This window comes from Mustela erminea, chromosome 8, assembly GCF_009829155.1.
Source record: "Mustela erminea isolate mMusErm1 chromosome 8, mMusErm1.Pri, whole genome shotgun sequence".
In the NCBI taxonomy this organism is placed as follows: Eukaryota; Metazoa; Chordata; class Mammalia; order Carnivora; family Mustelidae; genus Mustela; species Mustela erminea.
Window position 1 is genome coordinate 65,468,346 of NC_045621.1, and position 21,047 is coordinate 65,489,392.

A 21,047-nucleotide genomic window follows, 5' to 3' on the forward strand; every position below is an offset into this window, starting at 1 on the left:
TTTCCCCTTGTGTGAGTGATCCAAGAGACACAGCAAGGAGGAAATTAAAATGCCTTTTATGATCTAGTCTCCAAAATCAACGCTGTCACTCTGCCTTTAACTATTCATTAAAAGAAAGTTACATTAGAGGGGGGAAAAAGAAAGTTACATTAGAGAATTTATAGATATTTTAAAACCACCAAACTGTGCAACAGTTTTCATTCTCAATTTTACCTAAGCCAGCTCAAGCTGGGTTCATTTGCAAATGAGAGCTCTCACCAATACTGGAATCCCAAGGCATATGCGATAAGAATATTGTACAACCACTTCAGAAAATTCTTTGGCAGTATCTACCAAAACTGATCCTATCCATATCCTGAAATCTAGCAATTCCATTCCTAGGTATATTTCCAACATATAAGTGAAATATATGTTCTCTAATATACCAGATACAAGAATGTTCACAGAAGCTTTATTCAATAAGAGATAAAACTCAAAAACAAAACAAATATCCATCTAAAGTAGAATAGATAAATAAATTGTGCAACATCCGCTGTGATGCTTAATTTTGTATCAACTTGACTGGGCCAAGGGCTACCTAGATTAAATATTTATTTATGGGTGTGTCTGTTAGGGTGTTTCTGGGTGAGATTAGCATTTGAATTGGTGTGCTGTGACTCTCCAGCAATACAAGTGAAGCCTAAAGGGGGGTGGTGGTTGTGGGGAATATGGAGGGGGATAGTCCTCTCAGTCTTATAGCTACTAAAATTGGTCAAGACCCTTACATATATCAAATGCTCAGCTGTTGTTGATAATTCACCTACCCTAAAAGAGTGAAAAACTTAAATAACAGTAACTTACCGTTTTTTCTACACAATAACAAAATCTAAGTTCCTTTAGCTAGTTCCGCTAAAACTCACCCCACGTCCCCACAACGATTGTTGCCAGCCCGCTTCCCTACAAATATCAGAGGCATTTATTTCTAACACATTCTAGGGACTTGCTTGCCTCTTAAAATAATTAAATCGCAATATATGTCCTATTTTCTCTAGATACCCTTGAATTTGGAGTCAAAGATTTGCTTTGGTATTGAGGAACAGTGTATTTAGGGGGAAGGAGGTACTTCTCATCCCTGAGCCTTGATTTCCTTATCTGTAAAAATCTGTAAAATACCTGTATCATGGTGTTGCTGTGAGAATCTTAAAGCAGAGAGTCAATACCTTCGGTAATTTCCTCTTTTCCTAAGCTAGCACTTTGTTCGTTTCTGCTTTTTAAAATTTGTGTCACAGCGTTAACTGGAAGCTAAACTGGAAGTTCCTTAATGGTAGATCTTCCTTCCCAATACTCTTGGCAGAGGATGAATAAATGCTTATTGGATGAAGCACTTCGTTTCACGAAGAATATGGCATTTTGTCGGTTACAAACGTTCCCAATCAACTCACATTAAAAGCATTTATACCTATGACTTAGTTATTTAACAGGTATCAAAATCCTAGAACTCCAGGGAGGGCCTAGGTGACGCAAGCAAGAGAATACCAGGAGATGCGGTCAACCCGTGACGTACTTCCTGCGCGACGCTTTCCCTCCACGCCGGGACTGGGTTGTGGGGGAGGGAGGCGGTTAGTGGGCTTTAGCGCCTTTTCTGGCGGCGGTAGATTTGAAGCGCTTTAAAGGACCGGACCCCGGGAAGTGAAGACAACAGGAGCAGGTAGGTGGCGCGAAGCCCGTGTTGTTTCGGTGGCGTCCTTTGCAGCAGTCCCAGGGTATGAGAGCGGGAAGAGCCCGAGGAGAGGGGCGGAGCCGACGCGTTAGGCCCGGCGGAGCCAACCGTCTTCGCCTCGAGGTGTCTGGGCTGCCTGGTCCCTGAACGAGCCCCCCAAGGGCCGTGGCTCTCGCTTTGCAGCTGTTGCAGCTGGAGAAGGCCTCCAGCCGTGCCTCCCAGGCGTGGGAAACGATCCTCCCCCTGCCAGCCCCCGCCCTCTCACTTGGGCGCACACCTCCCTCCCTGACGCATTTTGCCGCACAAGCTGTAATATGGCGGCAGCGGCGGCGGCCTGAACTCTAGGGAACAAGGGTGATTTTTGATGCTTCAGAATCGTAAGACTAATCGCTAATGCGGGGTAGGTGGCAGAATTGGTGGGGAAGAAGTAACCTGACGTCTTGTCAGGTGAGGGTCGGAGACTTGCGGGCGAGGAGCCTGGATCATAGGGGTGAAGATTAGACTGAAAACGGGCTTTCCTCCTACTCCGACCTTTTTCCTCTCACAGACAGCGTCTATCGTACCTAGTTAAGTGTTACAGGCCTTTGGACTAAAACTGAAATCCAGGCTCTTCCCTTTTCATCCCAGGGCTGTCTCGAAGTTCACCCACGTTTCCGAGGAGCTGTGAGCAGCGCAGGCCTTTTAGGAGAAGATAATTACTCTTTAGGAGGAAGGCGATGGCTTCAGAGCTCCATATGCCTTAGGGGAAGTGTGCGAATTTGGCTCATCTTTAGTCTTTTAAGGAGCTAAGTCGAGGTCCGCGGGAACGGAGAACTCCCAGTCATTTTGGAAATGTTTTAAAAGCACCATTTCGTACGTTGATTGAATTTATTCCTACAACAGTATTTTCTTTTCAGGTCCCAGCTTTTGCAGTAGTGATGACAAATACGTCCAAGAAACAAAATGTTCTGGACTTTGGGGGTCCGTTAACTTTTAGTAGCTAAAACCGGATAGAAGGGGAAATATGTGTGCGTGTTGGTATAAAAAAAAAAAAGTCAGTAATTTGCCGGTTCTTAAAAAATGGGTGAGGAGGTGTATGAACATTTTCGAAATAGTACCGTAAAACCCAGAAAAGGCTCGGGTTTCTAGAATGGCTGCTTCTCTCATCATATTTTTTAGGTATCCGAAAATTTACCCGTTTTAGCATTTCCCCCCTTTTTTATTTTAACCATTTTAAATACGGCTATTTCTATAACAAATGACTTCTCTCTAAATTAGAGTTCATTTTACGTCATTTAAGGTTTTATTATTCAGTATTAATAGGTGCTCTGAAATCCCATTGGGTCTTGTAGTAGGCTTCTGCTATGCTTTTTTTTTTTTTTTTTTTTGAATTGTGTTTGCTTTTTAAGATTTTTTTTTTTTTTTGGTCTTTGCAGGCTGTTGTCAGGGTTGCCTTCCCCTGCTGTCAGCAGTGTACAAGTATGCAAGCTTCCTAGTTTAGAAAATTTGGATTTGTTTCTGGCTCAACCATCTTTTGAACCTCAGTTTCTTCATCTATAAAATATTTTGATTTCAGGCTGTCATCAACTGTGGGCTTCAAAAATAAATAATCAGGTTTGTTAAAATTCTCTGTAAAATTGGTTTTCAGTAAGAAGTCAGTGATTCTATGAGTGAAGTAAAGAACATACATTACATTTATTGTGGCTTATTAAAGGCCTTTCTTTTTTGGTGCTTATTGTGGCTTTGCAGTTATCAGTGGTCTCTGAGTAAAGTTTTTATCTTTTTGATATTTTGCATATTTTAAATTGGGTTTTCTGTCAGGCAACATCCATTCTACATGCAAAGGAAAAGTAGCCATTCATAATAATGTGAATTAGTCATCAGTGGTATGAATCGGGGTGCCTGGGTGGCTCATTGGTTAAGCGGCTGCCTTGGGCTCAGGTTAGGATCCCAGTGTCCTAGGATCAAGTCCCACATCGGGCTCCCACTCCCCCTGCTTGTGTTCTCTCTCACACTCTCTGCAAAATAAGTAAAATCTTAAAAAAAAAAAAATGGTATGAATCATTAGCAATTAATTATTCCAGTGTTGCTCAATTAAGAAACAGATGTTGATGTTTTCCTTTTCTTTTTCCTTTCCTTTTTTTTTTTTTTAATACTATTCGGGTTTTTCAATAGAATTATAATGTATTCGTTTTAGTATTCTAATATACTAAGATTAATTGAATTAATTAGATAATTAATTCAAGTGATTTGAAGAGTTTGTTGCAGATTTCTGCTACATTGTGTTACTTCACTTTTTTTTTTATCTTTAATATTAGCACCAAGCTTTAGTTTCTGTTTAAGTGTCAGTGGTTTTACCCTGGTTTAATGCATATACTGTCTCTGTAAGAACTCTGTATTTGTATTTCTGTGGGGCAAATCTTCCATCTTGAAATTTACTACAGGCAGTATTGTATAAATACTCAGAGAAAACTTCCATACCTGGGGACTTTGTACTTTCAGTACCATACAGCATATCTTTTGCACTTTTAAGAGGTGTCATAAAGCAAACACCAACCTCTTCTTGAAAGAGATTGTACCTATAAATATAGACATCAGTTTTTTAAATAAACATGAATGATACCTTAAGTCATTGATTTTTTTTTAAATGAAGCCTCTTTATATATCAGGTACTCTTAATTATGTATAAACTTTAGCTTAAGATTTATTCATAATTATATCATTGCATTATAGTCATAAGGTAGAAAGTAAAATTAAATAAGCCATTATCTGGAATATTTATGAATAAGGTATTTTCTACAGTGAAGCTGTTAGAGTAAACCAGAAAACTCTTGCTTTTTCAACTCACGACATTGCTTCAGTCACTTTAGTCCTCTTATTGTCAAACCTATAAAATCAGAAGACTGATTAGATTAAGTTTCCTCCAAACTTCAAAAGTCTGTAGTTTATAAGAGAATTATCACATTGGCTAGCATGTGGCTATTGTATGGTATAGGTATGAGAGAGTGGTATAATTTATCATTGTAAAAACTTAAATAATTGCAGGTGCAGTATGAAGAGTATTGTCAGGGATTTCCCAGTTAGTATGCTTTTGAGTTCAGTACTAACAAAGCATAGTTTTATGCTCTCATATTCTATGTTTTGAAAGTATGTAATACCCTATTTAACACCAAACTTGGCAACCTTACAGCTATTTTTATGTTTTCTAAAGGATTTGAGAATTTAGGAAGTGCAGGTACACTGTTATTCATGATTCTACCAGCCTAGTGGTTTGTGACTATCAGACACCAGGTGAGGGGGGATCATATGGAAGAGCATAGTTGCCTTTTCTGATGCTTCAGAATGTTAATTTGTTTGTGCTTAAGTAATTAATTAACAATATGATACTCAAATGCATTAAAATGTTTTTGAAACAGTCTGTTTTCATTTCTCATTTGATCTCTGAATTGTGTTGGGGGTAGGCTGAAGATACTGATGTGAATGTCACATTGCCTTTGAAAGTAATTTTAAAGATCTGTGGTTTTAATTAGTTTAATGTAATATGCTTGCACTTAGAGGTGGAAATGGTGTGTGAAAATTGTTACCTGTTTTACTAAACTTAAGCAGTTGAGAACTTTCCATCTTTATTTTTTGAAAGATTTTATTTATTTATTTGACAGAGATCACAAGCAGGCAGAGAGAGAGGAGGAAACAGGCTCCCTGCTGAGCAGAGAGCCCGATGCGGGGCTCAATCCGAGGACCCTGAGATCATGACCTGAGCCGAAGGCAGAAGCTTTAACCCACTGAGCCACCCAGGCGCCCTTATTTATTTTTTTAAAGATTTTTATTTATTTGAGAGAGCAAGGACAAGCAAGGGAAGGGACAGTGGGAGAGGGAGAAGCAGACTCCCTGCTGAGCAGGGAGCCTGATGTGAGGCTGATGCCAGGAGTCTGGGATCATGACCTGAGCCAAAGGCAGATGGTTAACTGACTGGGCCACCCAGGCATTCCTGCATCTTTATTTCCTTGTCCTGAACTGAAGATGCTCCCTCTTATAATGGATTCTGTTTACTAAGAAAGAAAAAACATTTTATTAGTAAAATGCAACTCATTTAGGCAGATCTAGGGAATAGGTTCTGTTTCAATTATGGAAAAGACTCAGAGGACGGTTACTGACTTAGTAGGCACTGGGAGAATTTACTAACTACAGATGTTAGTATTCCATGTGAGAAGCAGTACATAGAGGAGGAAGTACTGAAGTTTAGGCAGAGCCTGGTTCTGCATGTGCCTTGATAAACTAGTATTATTTCCATTTGATAATGTAGTCCTGGGCCAGGCCTTGTGCATGTTTGAAGTTAAAAGGGTTCTGAATTTGTGGAGTCTACAAACAAGTTTATGATAATGAAAATAAGATTCAGCAAAGGAGGATCATTTAAGCTTTAGAGAGTCAAGGTGAAGTTCCCAGGGTGTACTCTATTTGAATCTTTAAGGACACAGAGAAATTAGCCAGGGGAATCAGAAAGGGCAAAGACCAGCTAATCTTAATAGTTTAAAAGATTTACTCTCTACTTCTTGAAGACTGAGTACTTTGTTGACTTTGACTTTTTCATACTGTGTGAAACTTCTAAATAATTCTTTGAATGTCATAAATCACTGCAGTATTTATTGCCTAACTGCAAATACCGTGTCCTTTACCATATATTTTAGTAATTAGTTGTCTCTGTTCTTGTCCTGGCCCCTTTCCCCATCCTTCATGTTAGTCTAGGATGAATATCAAAATTATTGTATGTATGAAACTACAAGATTATAATCTTTTTACATATGAATTTGTTACCTCTTATTTTTATGAAATGTATTTGTTACAGAAGTTTACATATTCTGGTATTTACTATTTTAAAATACTACATATTATTGACATACAAAACGATATTGTTGGTAGACAATACAGTTGAAAACAACTGTATTTCTCTCTGCTTAGAAAAAAGAATATACATGAACATTTTATTTATCTATTTATTTATTTTTTAAAGATTTATTTATTTATTTATTTGACAGATAGAGACCAGAAGTGGACAGAGAGGCAGGCAGGCAGGGAGAGAAAGAGGGGGAAGCAGGCTCTGCGAGCAGAGAGCCTGATGTGGGGCTCAATCCCAGGACCCTGAGATCATGACCTGAGCCTCTAAAACAGAGGCTTTAACCCACTGAGCCACCCAGGCGCCCCTACATGAACATTTTAAAAGTTACACCCTAAGTGTCAGGATTTCATGTGTTTTTATATGATCTAACTTTTTGCAGTGATTCGGTTAGCTTTATTATGTAAAAAGTATTTTCATTATAAAAAAATAGGTGTGGTTAAGTATCACTTGAATTTCTGAAGGAGTCAAACAGGTGAAATGAGTTCATGGAGTCAAGTAGATAGTAAATAGTAAAAATTAATAGGCTGTAGTTGGAGGCAGACCATGTTGATTGCTGGCTGTACAGGAATGGAGCACATTAATTTTGTTTGCTTTTCAAGAAAAATTAATGTCTGGATTTTATGGAAATAGCTGCAACTCACTTAGGTTTAACAAATTTGCAACAAAGGAGGCTACTCTTCTGAAACCTTTCATTATATAAGGAAAGTTGTGAATTATTTTATTGAAAATTGCATAGACTTGATTTTTCCCTGAATTGTCTCTTTGGTATCTCTCAGTATTATTTCTGTTTACTTTTTCTTGAAAATGTGAAAAATTGATCAGATGTTTATCTCATGTTTGATTTTAGGTATTATTAAGTAATACCAGAAGTATTATTGAGTAATACCTCTATGAAAATATTGAGTAATTTCACAGAGGAAATTCTATGTCCTATATTTCTGATTAGGTAAAATCTGATTCCAGTAAATTAGAGACATAGTATCGAGCCATCTTTTTTTGTCATCATTGTTCTTCATTAGCTATAACAACATTTACATAGTTGAGATTTCTGTAGTGCTTTTAATAATTGCTGTCATCTTTCTTGAATTTAAGGCTTTTTTTATTTACTTAAGGAAAACTAACTTTAATCTATTTCTATGAAAAATGTTCTTATATGGGATAACCTAAATATATATATTATAATCACTTATAGCCATGTACATTATAATCTTAGAAGATTATATATACATTTTTTATTATGAATTTTTCTTTATAATACCAATTATATTTATTAAAGAAAAGTAGAATGAAGTACAGGAAGGCAGAAAACTGTCTTGGTCTTACAGGCAACACAATAATGATTTTCCAATTTTTTTTTCTTTTTATATATCTTCAGGAGTAGTTGATTATAATACTTTTGCATATACTGTTTTGTATCTTACTTTTTAACAAATTATAAGTATTTTCCAAATTACTAATGTTTATAACATTACTTTAACAACTATGATATCTCATTCAATTAGAGACCATGATTTAACCATTTTTTATAATATTGACTAGGTTGCTTCTGATTATATATTCCTAAAAAGAACACTAAGATAGCTAACTTTATACATGAAGTCTTTCTAAAAGGGTAGTTTCTTGTAAGAGATTCCTAGTTATGTGAATTTTACTGGTTTAAAGTGAAAATCAGTTTAAGGTATAAATAGTTTTAAGAGTTTCACATATTATTTCCGGAGGAGCTGTGTCTTGTTTTGGGAATTAGTCTTCTAAAAACTCTTTACTATTTTATTTTATTTTATTTTTAAAGATTTTATTTATTTATTTTACAGAGAGAGATCACAAGTAGACAGAGAGGCAGGCAGAGAGAGAGAGAGAGGGAAGCAGGCTCCCCGCTGAGCAGAGATCCCGATGCAGGACTCGATCCCAGGACCCCGGGATCATGACTTGAGCCGAAGGCAGCAGCTTAACCCACTGAGCCACCCAGGCACCCAGCTCTTTACTATTTTAATAGGCAAAACATTATCTCATTTTATTAGTGTTTTTTAAAAATTATTTTAAAGATTTTATTTATTTATTAGAAAGTGCACACAAGCAAGGCGAGCGGCAAGCAGAGGGAGAAGCAGACTCCCCGCTGAGCAAGAATCCTGATACCGGACTCTTATCCCAGGACCCTGGGATCAGGAGCCAAGTCGAAGGCAGATGCTTTACCAACTGAGCCACCCATGTGTCCCTGACTGTTTCTTTAAAAATATTCATGACTGTAAACTTAGTACCTGTCGAAGAAAATTTGGAAAACAAATATGTAAAAATTATCCTTAAACTCATTGCCTAACTATAATCAATGTTAATATTTTGGTGTAAATCTTTGGGGGTGACTTCTTTTATTTATTCATTTTTTGGGGCTATAATTGATATTAGTTTCAGGTACAACATAATGATTTGATATTTGTATATGTTGCAAAATGATCACATTAAATCGTTAATCATCTCCTTACATAGGTGCAAATATTTTCTTGTGATGAGAGCTTTTAAGATCTTTTCTCTTAGCAAATTTCAAATATACAGTATAGTGCTCTTAAATATAGTCATCATGCTGTACATTACTCCCCAGGACCTCAAATGAATTTAGGTTTTGTTTAGTTGGGGTTTTTTTTTAAGGTTATGTATGTATATAAGTGAGATTATATGGTATTTGTCTTTCTCTTAACTTACTTCACTTAGTATAATGTCCTCAAGATTCATACATGTCACAAGTGATAGGATTTCCTTTTTTTTTTTTTTTTTTAAGATTTTACTTATTTTATAGAGGTAGGGGCAGAAAGGAAGAGGAAAAGAATCTCAAGAGAGTGGAGTCCAACCTGGGGCTCCATCTCATGATCCTGAGACCATGACCTGAGCCGAAGGCAGGAGTCAGACACCCAACTGACTGAGCCGCCCAGGCACTGCAGGATTTCCTTTTTTGTGGCTGAATGATATTCCTGTGTATATGTATGCGCACATATCACATTTTCTTTATTCATTCATCCACCAGGGGACACTTGGGTTGTTTTCATGTCTTGGCTATTGCAAATAATGCTGCATAATTTATAATCAGTGTCAGTATTTTGGTGTAAATCTAGTCTTTTCACTTACATTGAAATGTAATTGACATATTGCACAGTATAAATTTAAAGTGTACAGCATATGACTTAACATATTGAAAAATGATTACCACAATAAGTTTTGTTAACATCCACCATCTGATATAGGTGCAAGGAAGAAAGTTTTTTTTTCTTTTGATGACAGTTTTGAGGATTTATTCTCTTAGCAGCTTTCTAATATACCATACAGCAGTTAACTATGGCCATCTATGTTTTTATTATATCCCCAGTACTTACTTATAACTGGAAGTTTATATCTTTTGATCATCTTCATTTGATTCTTCTACCCTCTCTCCACAGCTCTGGTAACTAAAAATCAGATTTCTTTTTCTGTGAGTTTGGTCAGGGGGTGTGTGTGTGTGTGTGTGTGTGTGTGTGTATTTTTTTAATTTATCTTTTTTTTTTGGATTCTACATATAAGTGGGATCATACAGTATTCATGTTGTAGCAAATTGCCAGATTTCCTTGTTTTTTAATGGCTGAATAGTATCCTTTTGTATATGTAAATACACTACATTTTCTTAATCCATTCATCTGCTGATGGACACTTAGGTTGTCTCCATGTCTTGGCTGTTGTAAATAATGCTGCACTGAACATGGTGGTACAGATAAGTCTTCAGCATAATGGTTTCATCTCTTTTTAATGTATATCTCTTATGTGTAAAGTTTTGGAAATCTTTACTAACCCACCTTTTTGACTTAATATATCGTGAATATCTCCTCATCCCTGAGTAGTCTTCGATAACTTTTCCTTTCCATTTTATTTTTTTTTTTAAGATTTTATTTATTTGACAGCTAGAGAGAGAGCACAAGTAGGCTGAGCAGCAAGCAAGAGGGAGAGGGAGAAGCAGGCTGCCTGCTGAGCAGGGAGTGCAACCTGGAGCTCCATCCCAGGAGCCTGGGATCCTGACCTGAGCGGAAGGCAGATGCTTAACTAACTGAGCCACCCATGCTTCCCTGTATTAACTTTTAATAACAGTATGTTCATATGGTATAAAACTGAAAAGGTATAAACGGTTGGTTATACAGTTAAAAAAAAAAAAAATCTTACCATCTTCCCCAGCATTTCCTCTACCACCAGCTGCCTCTGTATTAGATAAGCAAACATATATACATATTCTTTTTACTTTGAGAAATATACAAAGAAAGCAAAGCATTGCCATACACATATCTGTATCTTGCTTTTTATTTTTTTAAACTTAAAGTTTAAACTTAAAGCAGTACATAAACTGCTTTCTCATTCCTTTTTATAGCCTTGTACATTGTATGGATATATAAGACTTATGTAATCTGTCTTTCTTTATGGACATTTATATTTACAGCCATTTAACCACAGAAACAGTCGTGCCTTGAATCACCTTGTACATAATCTTATTTTGCAAATGTGTGGGATTTGTATAAAATATCTAAAGTGTGTTACTGAGTCAAAGGGTATTTAATGTGCTAGTAATATTGGCTAGCACAATATTGTGCTCATATGGCTAGTAATATTGTATATGGTCAAATTGGCAATGGATTGTATCAATTTACCCCTTTACTATTGGCAACAATGTATGAGGTCATTATTGTTTGTTTTTTTTTTGAAGATTTTATTTATTTCACAGACAGAGATCACAAGTAGGCAGAGAGGCAGACAGAGAGAGGGGAGGAAGCAGGCTCCCCGCTGAGCAGAGAGTCCAATGGTGGGCTGGATCCAAGGACTCTGGGATCATGACCTGAGCTGAAGGCAGAGGCTTTTAATCCACTGAGCCACCCAGGCACCCCTGTATTGTTTATTTTTGTTAGGTGAAAATGTTATCTCTGATTTTGACATGTAAGAATATGATTTCTAGTGACTAAATGAATATCCATTTCATGAGAGAATCATTTATTTAACCAAGTTCTATCACTGCACAACTGGTTTTTTAAAATTTTTTATTATAAAAAGCACTTTAGTGACTGCGTATGAATTTTTTTAAGGTAAAGGGTAGATGTGAGGGTTTTTTTTTTTTAAGTTTATGTTTTTAATAACACATGGGGCTCAAACTCATGACCCCCAAGATCAAGAGACACATGCTCTTCTTCTGACTGAGCCAGCCAGGTGCCGCCAACTTTTTTTTTTTACTTGATAGAGATCAGTAGGCAGAGAGGCAGGCAGAGAGAGATGGAGAAGCAGGCTCCCTGCTTGTGGAGCAGAGAGCCCGATGCGGGGCTTGATCCCAGGACCCTGAGATCATGACCTGAGCTGAAGGCAGAGGCTTTAACCCACTGAGCCACCCAGGTGCCTGCCCCCAATTTTATTATACTTAAAATCTTTCTAACAATTTAATGTTAGAACCATATAATGTTTTTTGTTTAACATTTTCTCCATATTTTTAAAAATTGCATTTTCATAGGCAGTGTAATAGATCATTATATGAGTATTTCTTAATTTAGTTAACTGATATGTTGGACATGTAGGTTGTTTTAATTACTGTTAAACCAAAATCAAAGAATATTTCATTTAAAATGATTGCCTTCAGAGAGATTCCAAGATACTAAATTATGAAAGTGTTAAATGTTAATATGAATATATTCAAAGTTGGTCTGTAATGCCAAGTTGCTTAGCAAAATTGTTAATGTTTATATTTTCGATTTCACTTTTTATAAATTGTTTATGTTCCCTTGGGTGGGTTTTGTGCTTTTAACTTGGTGCATTGTCCCATACAGGACGATGAGCAGAAGGACATGAACACAGAGAGGGCTTTTTGGTTGTCGCATGTGCTGATATTTAAATAGGGATATGGGTGATTAACATTCTGCAATGAGTTAGGATGGTTCTGGTTAGCGAAGAATTGTTCTAGCACCCTATTCCTAAGCACTGTTCTACAGTGAAAAATTAACCCGTCATGTTTGTTGAAAATATTTTCCTGTTTTTTACTTACTTTTTAAAGACTTAAAAATATTTTTTTTCTATTTCTTTATTAAGATTTTATTATTTATCAGAAAGAGCATAAGCAGGCAGAGTGGCAGGTAGAGGCAGAGAGAGAGAAGCAGGCTCCCCGCTGAGCAAGAAGCCTTACACGGAACTTGATCACAGGACCCTGGGATCTGACCTGAGCCAAAGGCAGCAGCTTAACCAACTGAGCTACTAGGTGTCCCATTACTTACTTACTTTAAAAAAGATTTATTTATTTGAGAGAAAGTGTGTGCGAGTGAACCCAGGGATGGAGGTGCAGAGGAAGAGGGAGAAAGAGAATCTCAAGCAGACTCCCTGCTGAGCACAGGGACCCACATGGGGCTTGATGTCATGACCCTGAGAATGACCTGAGCCAAAACCAAGTTAGAGGTTTAGTGGACTGAGCCACTCATGTGCCCATTTTCTACTTTCTAATTTCCTTTTGAAAAATAGGAATAATAAATATCTTCATGAAGTCAAATCTGTTTATTTCCTTTATTTATTCATGAACCCGAACAATTATTTAATACCCAGTTTGGATAAATATTCACATGTACTTTTCCTAGTTTCCATTGGGGGAGGAGTACACAATTTTGTGGAAAAAGAAAAATAATTTCTTAAGGTCTTCTAGATTTAAATGTTAGACAGCAGTAATAATCATGAAAGTGAGACACTTAAAAAGTACATTAAAACTTGAGTGCTCTTTTGAAGAGTTTTATTTATTGATTGATTGATTTTTAAAGATTTTTATTTGTTTATTTGACAGACAGATCACAAGTAGTCAGAGAGGCAGGCAGAGAGAGAGAGGAGGAAGCAGGCTCCCCGCTGAGCAGAGAGCCTGATGCGGGGCTTGATCCCAGGACCCTGAGACCATGACCTGAACCGAAGGCAGAGGCTTTAACCCACTGAGCCACCCAGGTGCCCCTTGAAGAGTTTTAGAGGTGTGTAGAAAACTTCGGAAATGAGAAACTAAAAAAAATTTGTGTATGACCCTTTCATTTAGAGATAGGCTCTTAGTATTTTTGTTTATTTCCTACTGTTTTATTTTATTATGCAGATACAGCTTTACATTTTATTAATTTTTAATTGGGCAATGAGTACATGAATATATTCTCATTGCAAAAATTCAGACTTTATAGTTAAAGCTAAAGACTCCTTTGACCTCCATCCCTACTCCCAGTCCCTTCTGCAGAGTGCTATCAGTTTTGCTATGTAACTCTGTAGAAACTGAGTATTTTTTAGAGTGTAAACACAATACTGATATACAAATAGCTTTTTTTTCTTTTCAGCTAAGTCATAGTATTTTTGGATAGAGTATGTAGACTTTTAAAACTGCTATATAGGGGCGCCTGGGTGGCTTAGTGGGTTAAAGCCTCTACCTTCAGCTCGGGTCATGATCCTGGATCCTGGGATCGAGCCCCACATTGGGCTCTCTGCCCAGCAGGGAACCTGCTTCCTGCCCTCTCTCTGCCTGCCTCTCTGCCTACTTGTGATCTCTGTCTGTCAAATAAATAAATAAAATCTTTAAAAAAAAAAAAAAACTGCTATATAATATTAAATAGCATGTATATACCAGAATTTATTCAGCTGTTCTCTCGTTGTGGGATATTTTGGATGTTTCCTTTTTGTTGTTGTTACAGTGTTAGAAAACTGTGTTCTCACATATGACTATCCTTTCATGTATATTCATGTATTTATAAGTACTGATTTCTTACCATAGCCAAATACTGTTTAAGGCACTAGGAATTAAGAGAGCTGCAAACCTATTATCACATCATGGAGTTTATATTCTAGTGAGAAGAACAGATAGAAAAACTTGAATTTATAATAAAAAAAAATTAACAATAAAGGCAGGGAAGAAAAATAAATCATGTAAGGGGATATAAAGTGTTGAAGGACAGGGGCTGTTTCTTTGGATATACTGGTCAGGGATGGTTTCTTTGTGGAGGGGATACTTCAGCAATGACTTAAAATAAGTGAGGGAATGAACCACTTGACTGTCTGGGATAAGAGCATCCCACATGGAGGAAACAACAAATGGGGAAGACCTGATGGACTAGGCCTTGGGATGTTTGTTTTGTTTTAAAGATTTTATTTATTTATTTGACAGAGAGAGCACAAACAGGGAGGAGGGACAGAGGGAGAGGGAGAAGCAGGCTCCCTGCTGAGCTGGGAGCCCAATGTAGGGCTTGATTCCCAGACCCTGGGATCATGACCTGAGCTGAAGGGAAATGCTTAACCAACTGACCACCCAGGCACCCCAGGATATTTGAAGAAGGAACATGTGTTTCTAAAGCAAAGTTGAGAGAATGTTAGATAAAGTTATAGAGGTCAGTAGGGGCTAAAATATTTAGAGCTGTGCTGTCCAGTACAGTAGCTATGAGCCACATTCATACATTGAGCACTTGAAATACGGTAATTTTGAGTTGATGAACACTGGATTTTTAAGACTTAGTATTCCAGAAAGAATGGGAAATATCTCACAATCACATTATTTATTTATTTATTTATTTATTTATTATTATTTTTTATTTTTAACAAATCTTTTTTTTTTAAAGATTTTATTTATTTATTTGACAGAGAGAGATCACAGAGGTAGAGAGAGAGAGAGAAGCAGGCTCCCTGCTGAGCAGAGAGCCCAATGTGGGACTCAATCCCAGGACCCTGAGATCATGACCTGAGTCGAAGGCAGCGGCTTAACCCACTGAGCCACCCAGGTGCCCCACAAATCTTTTTTTTTTTTAAGTTTTTATTTATATGGCAGACAGAGATCACAAGTAGGCAGAGGCAGGCAGAGAGAGAGGGGGGCAGCAGGCTCCCCGCTGAGCAGAGAGCCCGACATGGGGCTAGATCCCAGGACCCTGAGATCATGACCTGAGCTGAAGGCAGAGACTTTAACCCACTCAGCCACCCAGGCGCCCCTCACAATCACATTTTTATGTCGATTATATGTTGAGGTAATATTTTGGACATACTGAGTTAAATAAAATATTTAAATTAACCAGTTTCTTTTTACTTTTTAAAATGTGGCTACTAAAAATTTTAAAAACTATGAATGTGGCTTATGTTTCTGTTGGACAGTGCTGGTTTAGGTTCTTAAAATCCATGGAAAGACATTCTGATTAAATGTGATGTATGTTGGGCACCTGGGTGGCTCAGTTGGTTAAGCAACTGCCTTCAGCTCAGGTCATGATCCCAGAGTCCCTGCTCCATGGGGAGTCTGCTTCTCCCTCTGACCTTCTCACCTTTCATGCTCTCTCTCACTGTCTCTCAAATAAATAAATAAAATCTTTAAAAAAAAGAATAAATGTGGGCGCCTGGGTGGCTCAGTGGGTTAAGCCGCTGCCTTCGGCTCAGGTCATGATCTCAGGGTCCTGGGATCGAGCCCCGCATCCGGCTCTCTGCTCAGCAGGGAGCCTGCTTCCTCCTCTCTCTCTGCCTGCCTCTCTGCCTGCTTGTGATCTCTCTCTGTCAAATAAATAAATAAAATCTTTAAAAAAGAATAAATGTGATGTATGTTAGAAAATATTAGGTAGAGGAAAGAAATGGTAAATTGTGCTTTTAAAGATGGCTACATTCAGGTTATTCTATGGACAATAGATAATACAGGACTAAGTAAAAACAGGGAAACCAGTTAGGAGTCTATTGTAATAGTCCATGTAAGAAATGATAATAATGGTATAAAGATGATGAGAGCATTTTTTTTTTTGCATTTTTTTTTAAGATTTTTATTTATTTATTTGACAGATCACAAGTAGGCAGAGAGAGAGAGAGAGGAGGAAGCAGTCTCCCCACTGAGCAGAGAGCCCGATGTGGGGCTTGATCCCAGGACCCTGGGATCATGACCTGAGCCGAAGGCAGGGGCTTTAACCCACTGAGCCACCCAGGTGCCCCGATGAGACTACTTTTTAAGCTAAAATTAAGTCAGTGCTAAACTGAATTATTAATGATTTGGATAATGACTATGAAGGAGAGTGTAGTCACAGATGATTCCAGTTTTTCAGCTTTGGCTGATTTGGACAGTGATAACATTTACTAAATTTTGAGAGAAGTGGGTGTAGAGAAGTAAAGTTTTGTTTTAGATTTATTATTTAAAAAAATTTTTTATATATAAAAATATATATAGTGTATTCGGTATAGTGTACCGAAACCTACGTAAAATCTTAAGTGTAGCTCAGTTTTCCCAAGGTGAACTCATCCAGGTAAGCAGCTCTCAGATTAAAAAAGAAAACAAGGGGCCCCTGAGTGGCTCAGTGGTTTGAATATCTGCCTTTGGCTCAGTCATGATCCCACTGTCCTGGGACCCAGTCCCACATTGTGCTCGGTGCTCAGCTGGTAGCCTGCTTCTTCCTCTCCCACGCCCCCAGCTTGTGCTCTCTCTCTTTCTCTGTCAAATGAGTAAATAAAATCTTTTTTTTTTTTTTTTTAAAGATTTTTTTATTTATTTGTCAGAGAGAGAGAGAGCGCATGAACACAGGCAGACAGAATGGCAGGCAGAGGCAGAGGGAGAAGCAGACTCCCTGCTGAGCAGGGAGCCCGATGTGGGACTCGATCCCAGGACGCTGGGATCATGACCTGAGCCGAAGGCAGCCGCTTAACCAACTGAGCCACCCAGGCGTCCCAAATAAAATCTTTAAAACAAAACAAAACAAACACTATCCTGATAGCTCCCACTTGTGCTTATAACTCTGTAAATTAGTAGTGGTATTCATTACATTTCAGAGTACCAGAGCTGAAGACTTTTTTTACATTGTGCCCTAGAATTGAGAAACTCAGACAATTATCAAAAATTGTGTCTAAAAGGTTATGGGTAATTAGGGGTTTTTCTGGCTTAACCATAAATTATGCCTACTTTTGTTTTAAGATTTTGTTAGAGAGAAAGAGGGATCATAAGCAGACTCCCCACTGAGCAGGAAGCTCCATGGGGGACTTGATCTTAGAACACTCACTAAGCCACCCAGGCACCCAAATTAGGACTGGTTTCAAATTGGGAGTTTGTTTTCAAGTGGAAGTTTGTTTCCTACAGTACTGCATGTAGGAAATTAACTGTAATTATAAACAATCTGATACATTTGGGACAAATTATATTATTAGTACTCATTGTAAGAATAGTAGAGTATTGTACTCATAAGAATAGAAATCTCTACTTGGGGTATTGTGGTTAAATAAGTAGCTATATAGGTTTTTTCAGGGAAAAATAAGTTGTTGAACTTTGTCTTCTCTTCCTCTACCTGCAAAAGTAGAGAATTTAAGGTGGCCTATAAAAATTACTTAGAAGATAAGGATAATCAGGTACTAAGATTTTTAAGAAAATTTCCTCAGCTTTATGGATTCAACATATTCTCAATTTCAAGTATGCAGGAATTGAGATTCTGTACAACTAAAAACAATGCAACAAACTTGGCAAGATTATAAAATTGCTAAGTTCTTTTGTTTTCAGGAAGTCTGGGTTACTGGAGGATTGAAAATTTAGCTTTTTTGCTTATGTTTCATGTGAAACAAATTGTAGTATCCATTATATCTATTAGAAATAAAAAATGGAGAAATCATGAAAAATGCAGTCCTCCCCCTTCTCATACAGTAATGCCTAAAGTGAATATACCAACACTTGGCCTGATTTTGAATGCTATAATACGTCTTTTATATAATTTTATCCCTAATTCACATAATCAGCATTAAACAAATGAATACATATCTGCATTTTTCAAATTGCTGGTGATTTGGGCAATATTGGGTATTCTGATTTATAGTTTGTGGGTTGTGTAAAATTGATGAGAGATGGTGATACATAAACCTACACATATGATGAAATTGTGTAGAACTAAATAAATAGACAAGCATGCAAATGAGTGCCAGTGAGACAGAGAAATGTGAACAGGGATAAAGGATTGTATCAACATTGTTCTGCTTTATGCTACAGTGGCAGTATTATATAACAGTTTTCTAAAATACTACCATTGGAAGAAACTGGTAAAGTAATACTATGATATTATTTCTTACAATCTATGGTGAATCTATAGATACCTATACAAATTGATAAAGACAGGAATCTATTTGGGATGGAGAATATGGATTTTGCACAGCTTTGCTGGACCTAAAATATCCTACAGTGCTTGTAGAACTACCAGCTTAGATATGATAATTTTCAGAAAAGCATATATATTATAGTTTCTATTCTGAGCAGATGCAGCTATTTTTATAGTCCATAATTTTGGATGCTATTTAAACTAACTACCTTTGTTTCTTCTGCTCTTCACTTTACCCTGTCATATCCTACCACATATCATGGCTGAAATATCCTTCAAATTAATGTCTCATTAAAGAATGTTAAATAATAGTGATCTGCTATGTAGATAGAAGTGTTTACAGAGTATCTCACCTATTGGTATTTTTTTGTGTCTACACTAGCATATCAGTAAAGTCTCTTGCTCATGATCAGAAAATAGCCTCATATGTAATGTGATTTTACTGAGAGTGGAAAGATACCATATATTACTATTGTTAAAATATCCCATTTTCTTCCTTGATAATTTATTTTTATTGCATTTTAGGAATTTTAATGTTTTTCTTTTTAAAGCACCATTTTAATCAAAACTCTCCTTTTTGTTTTCAAGGATCAAAAGGATTGGATTAGTCTGCCCTTGATTTTTCTCTGTTTAAAGGTAATCTGATTGAGTTCACTAATCATACAGACTTAGTACAATTTTCTGTGTGGGTGGCAATCTATATTCAGTGGTTAAAATAGAATTTTAAATATTATGGCGGAGGTTTTTGTTTTTTGTTTTTGTCTTTAATGTTTCACAAAGTGCAGTCTAATCTCTTAAAAAAAATGTCGATTTAAGTTCAAACTGCATTTTTAGTTTGTGTTCCAGGATTTTTTTTTCCCCTGGAAATTTATAAGAAATTTTTGCTGTTTTGGTCTGTTTGCCTGAAACTGTATTTTATTCATAGATTGAAGTATTGGAGCCATGGGAATAAAGGTTCAGCGTCCTCGATGTTTTTTTGACATTGCAATTAATAATCAACCTGGTAAGAAAATTAATCTTCCCATGTATCATTTATAAATGAATATTTAATATTAAAAATTAGTAAAGTATAAACGAGCTTTCTTCTTTTTCAGCTGGAAGAGTTGTCTTTGAATTATTTTCTGATGTGTGCCCAAAAACATGCGAGAACTTTCGTTGTCTCTGTACAGGTTTGTTGACATTTTTTTTCTTTTTTCTTTTTTCTTTTTAAGAGTTTTTTTTTTTTTTTTTAATTTTATTTATTTATTTATTTAGTCAGAGAGAGAGAGAGCGAGCACAAGCAGGCAAGTTGTTAGGCAGAGGCAGAGAGAGAAGCAGGCTCCCTGCTGAGCAAGGATTCCCGAGGCAGGTCTCAATCCGACCCTGGGATCATGACCTGAGCTGAAGGCAGTAGCGTAAGTGACTGAGCCACCCAGGTGTCCCGTTTGTTGACATTTTTGGTTGGCCTAAAAGTAGTACCATTTGACTATAGTTTTAATTTTTTTATTTAACATATTTTAATTTTCTTTATGCAGATTATGTACCATTGACCAAGATGTGAAAGTAATATATTTTTCTTCATTTAGAGTGAGGGAGAGAACCTTAAGCAGCAGAGCCCAATGGGGTGCGGGGGAGGGGGTCAATCCCATGACCCTAAGATCACAATCTGAGCTAAAACCAAGAGTCGGATACTTTAACTGACTGAGCTATTCCAGATACCCCATGAAAGTAAATTTTAGAAAATACCACTTGTAATGGGATTTTATTTTTAAAGATTTTATTTTTTTATTTGACTGAGAGCTCACAAGTAGGCAGAACAGCAGGCAGAGAGAGAGGGGGAACCAGGCTTCCCACTGAGCAGAGAGCCCGATGCTGGCCTCAATCCCAGGGCCCTGAGATCATAACCCAGGTCAAAGGCAGAGGCTTAACCCACTGATCCACCCAGGCGCCCTTCTAATCAATCTGAGATTGATTTCTATATTTCTATACTCTGCAGAAAAACATGGATGATTTTTAAATGAATTAAAAAAAAGAATTCCTAAGGGGAGAGAAAATTTTATAGTTTAAAAACATCTACATAGTTTAAGAGACGTGTATTTTACAGGGAAAAGTTTTCATCATTTTACTTTAATACTGCTTCCTTAACTTCCTTTCTACTAAATGGCCAACTAATTTTTCTTCTCTTTAGGTGAAAAGGGGACAGGGAAATCAACTCAGAAGCCATTACATTATAAGAGTTGTCTTTTTCACAGAGTTGTCAAAGATTTTATGGTTCAAGGTGGTGACTTCAGTGAAGGTAAGACTGAAAATCATGTATGCTTTGTTAAGTATCATAGATTTTAAAGTTAGACAAGTCTGTAAAAATACTCAAATAGACAAAAAGAAGGAAGCAGGTAGGAAATAATTTTACTTTTGATGAATGAAGTAATTT

General features: G+C 36.9%; 1 protein-coding gene across 8 annotated transcripts in view; it reads left to right on the forward strand.

The window, feature by feature from the left end:
- Positions 1-1,575: 1,575 nt before the first annotated feature.
- The window catches only part of PPIG (peptidylprolyl isomerase G), a 52,077-nt gene continuing 32,605 nt past the window's right edge, over positions 1,576-21,047 (forward strand). Inside the window, exons 1-8 of one of the 8 annotated variants that reach the window (XM_032355879.1) lie at positions 1,590-1,687; positions 2,327-2,551; positions 3,115-3,157; positions 3,255-3,292; positions 19,226-19,273; positions 19,563-19,640; positions 19,732-19,806; positions 20,805-20,912. In XM_032355879.1, coding sequence (XP_032211770.1) covers positions 19,580-19,640; positions 19,732-19,806; positions 20,805-20,912 — 244 coding nt within the window. In that variant the 5' untranslated portion in view covers positions 1,590-1,687; positions 2,327-2,551; positions 3,115-3,157; ... (1 more) ...; positions 19,226-19,273; positions 19,563-19,579. Of the gene's footprint in view, positions 1,688-1,984; positions 2,100-2,326; positions 2,552-3,114; positions 3,158-3,254; positions 3,293-19,225; positions 19,274-19,562; positions 19,641-19,731; positions 19,807-20,804; positions 20,913-21,047 lie in introns of those variants that run through there. The other 7 variants (XM_032355881.1, XM_032355880.1, XM_032355878.1 and 4 more) reach the window with 7 other exon arrangements.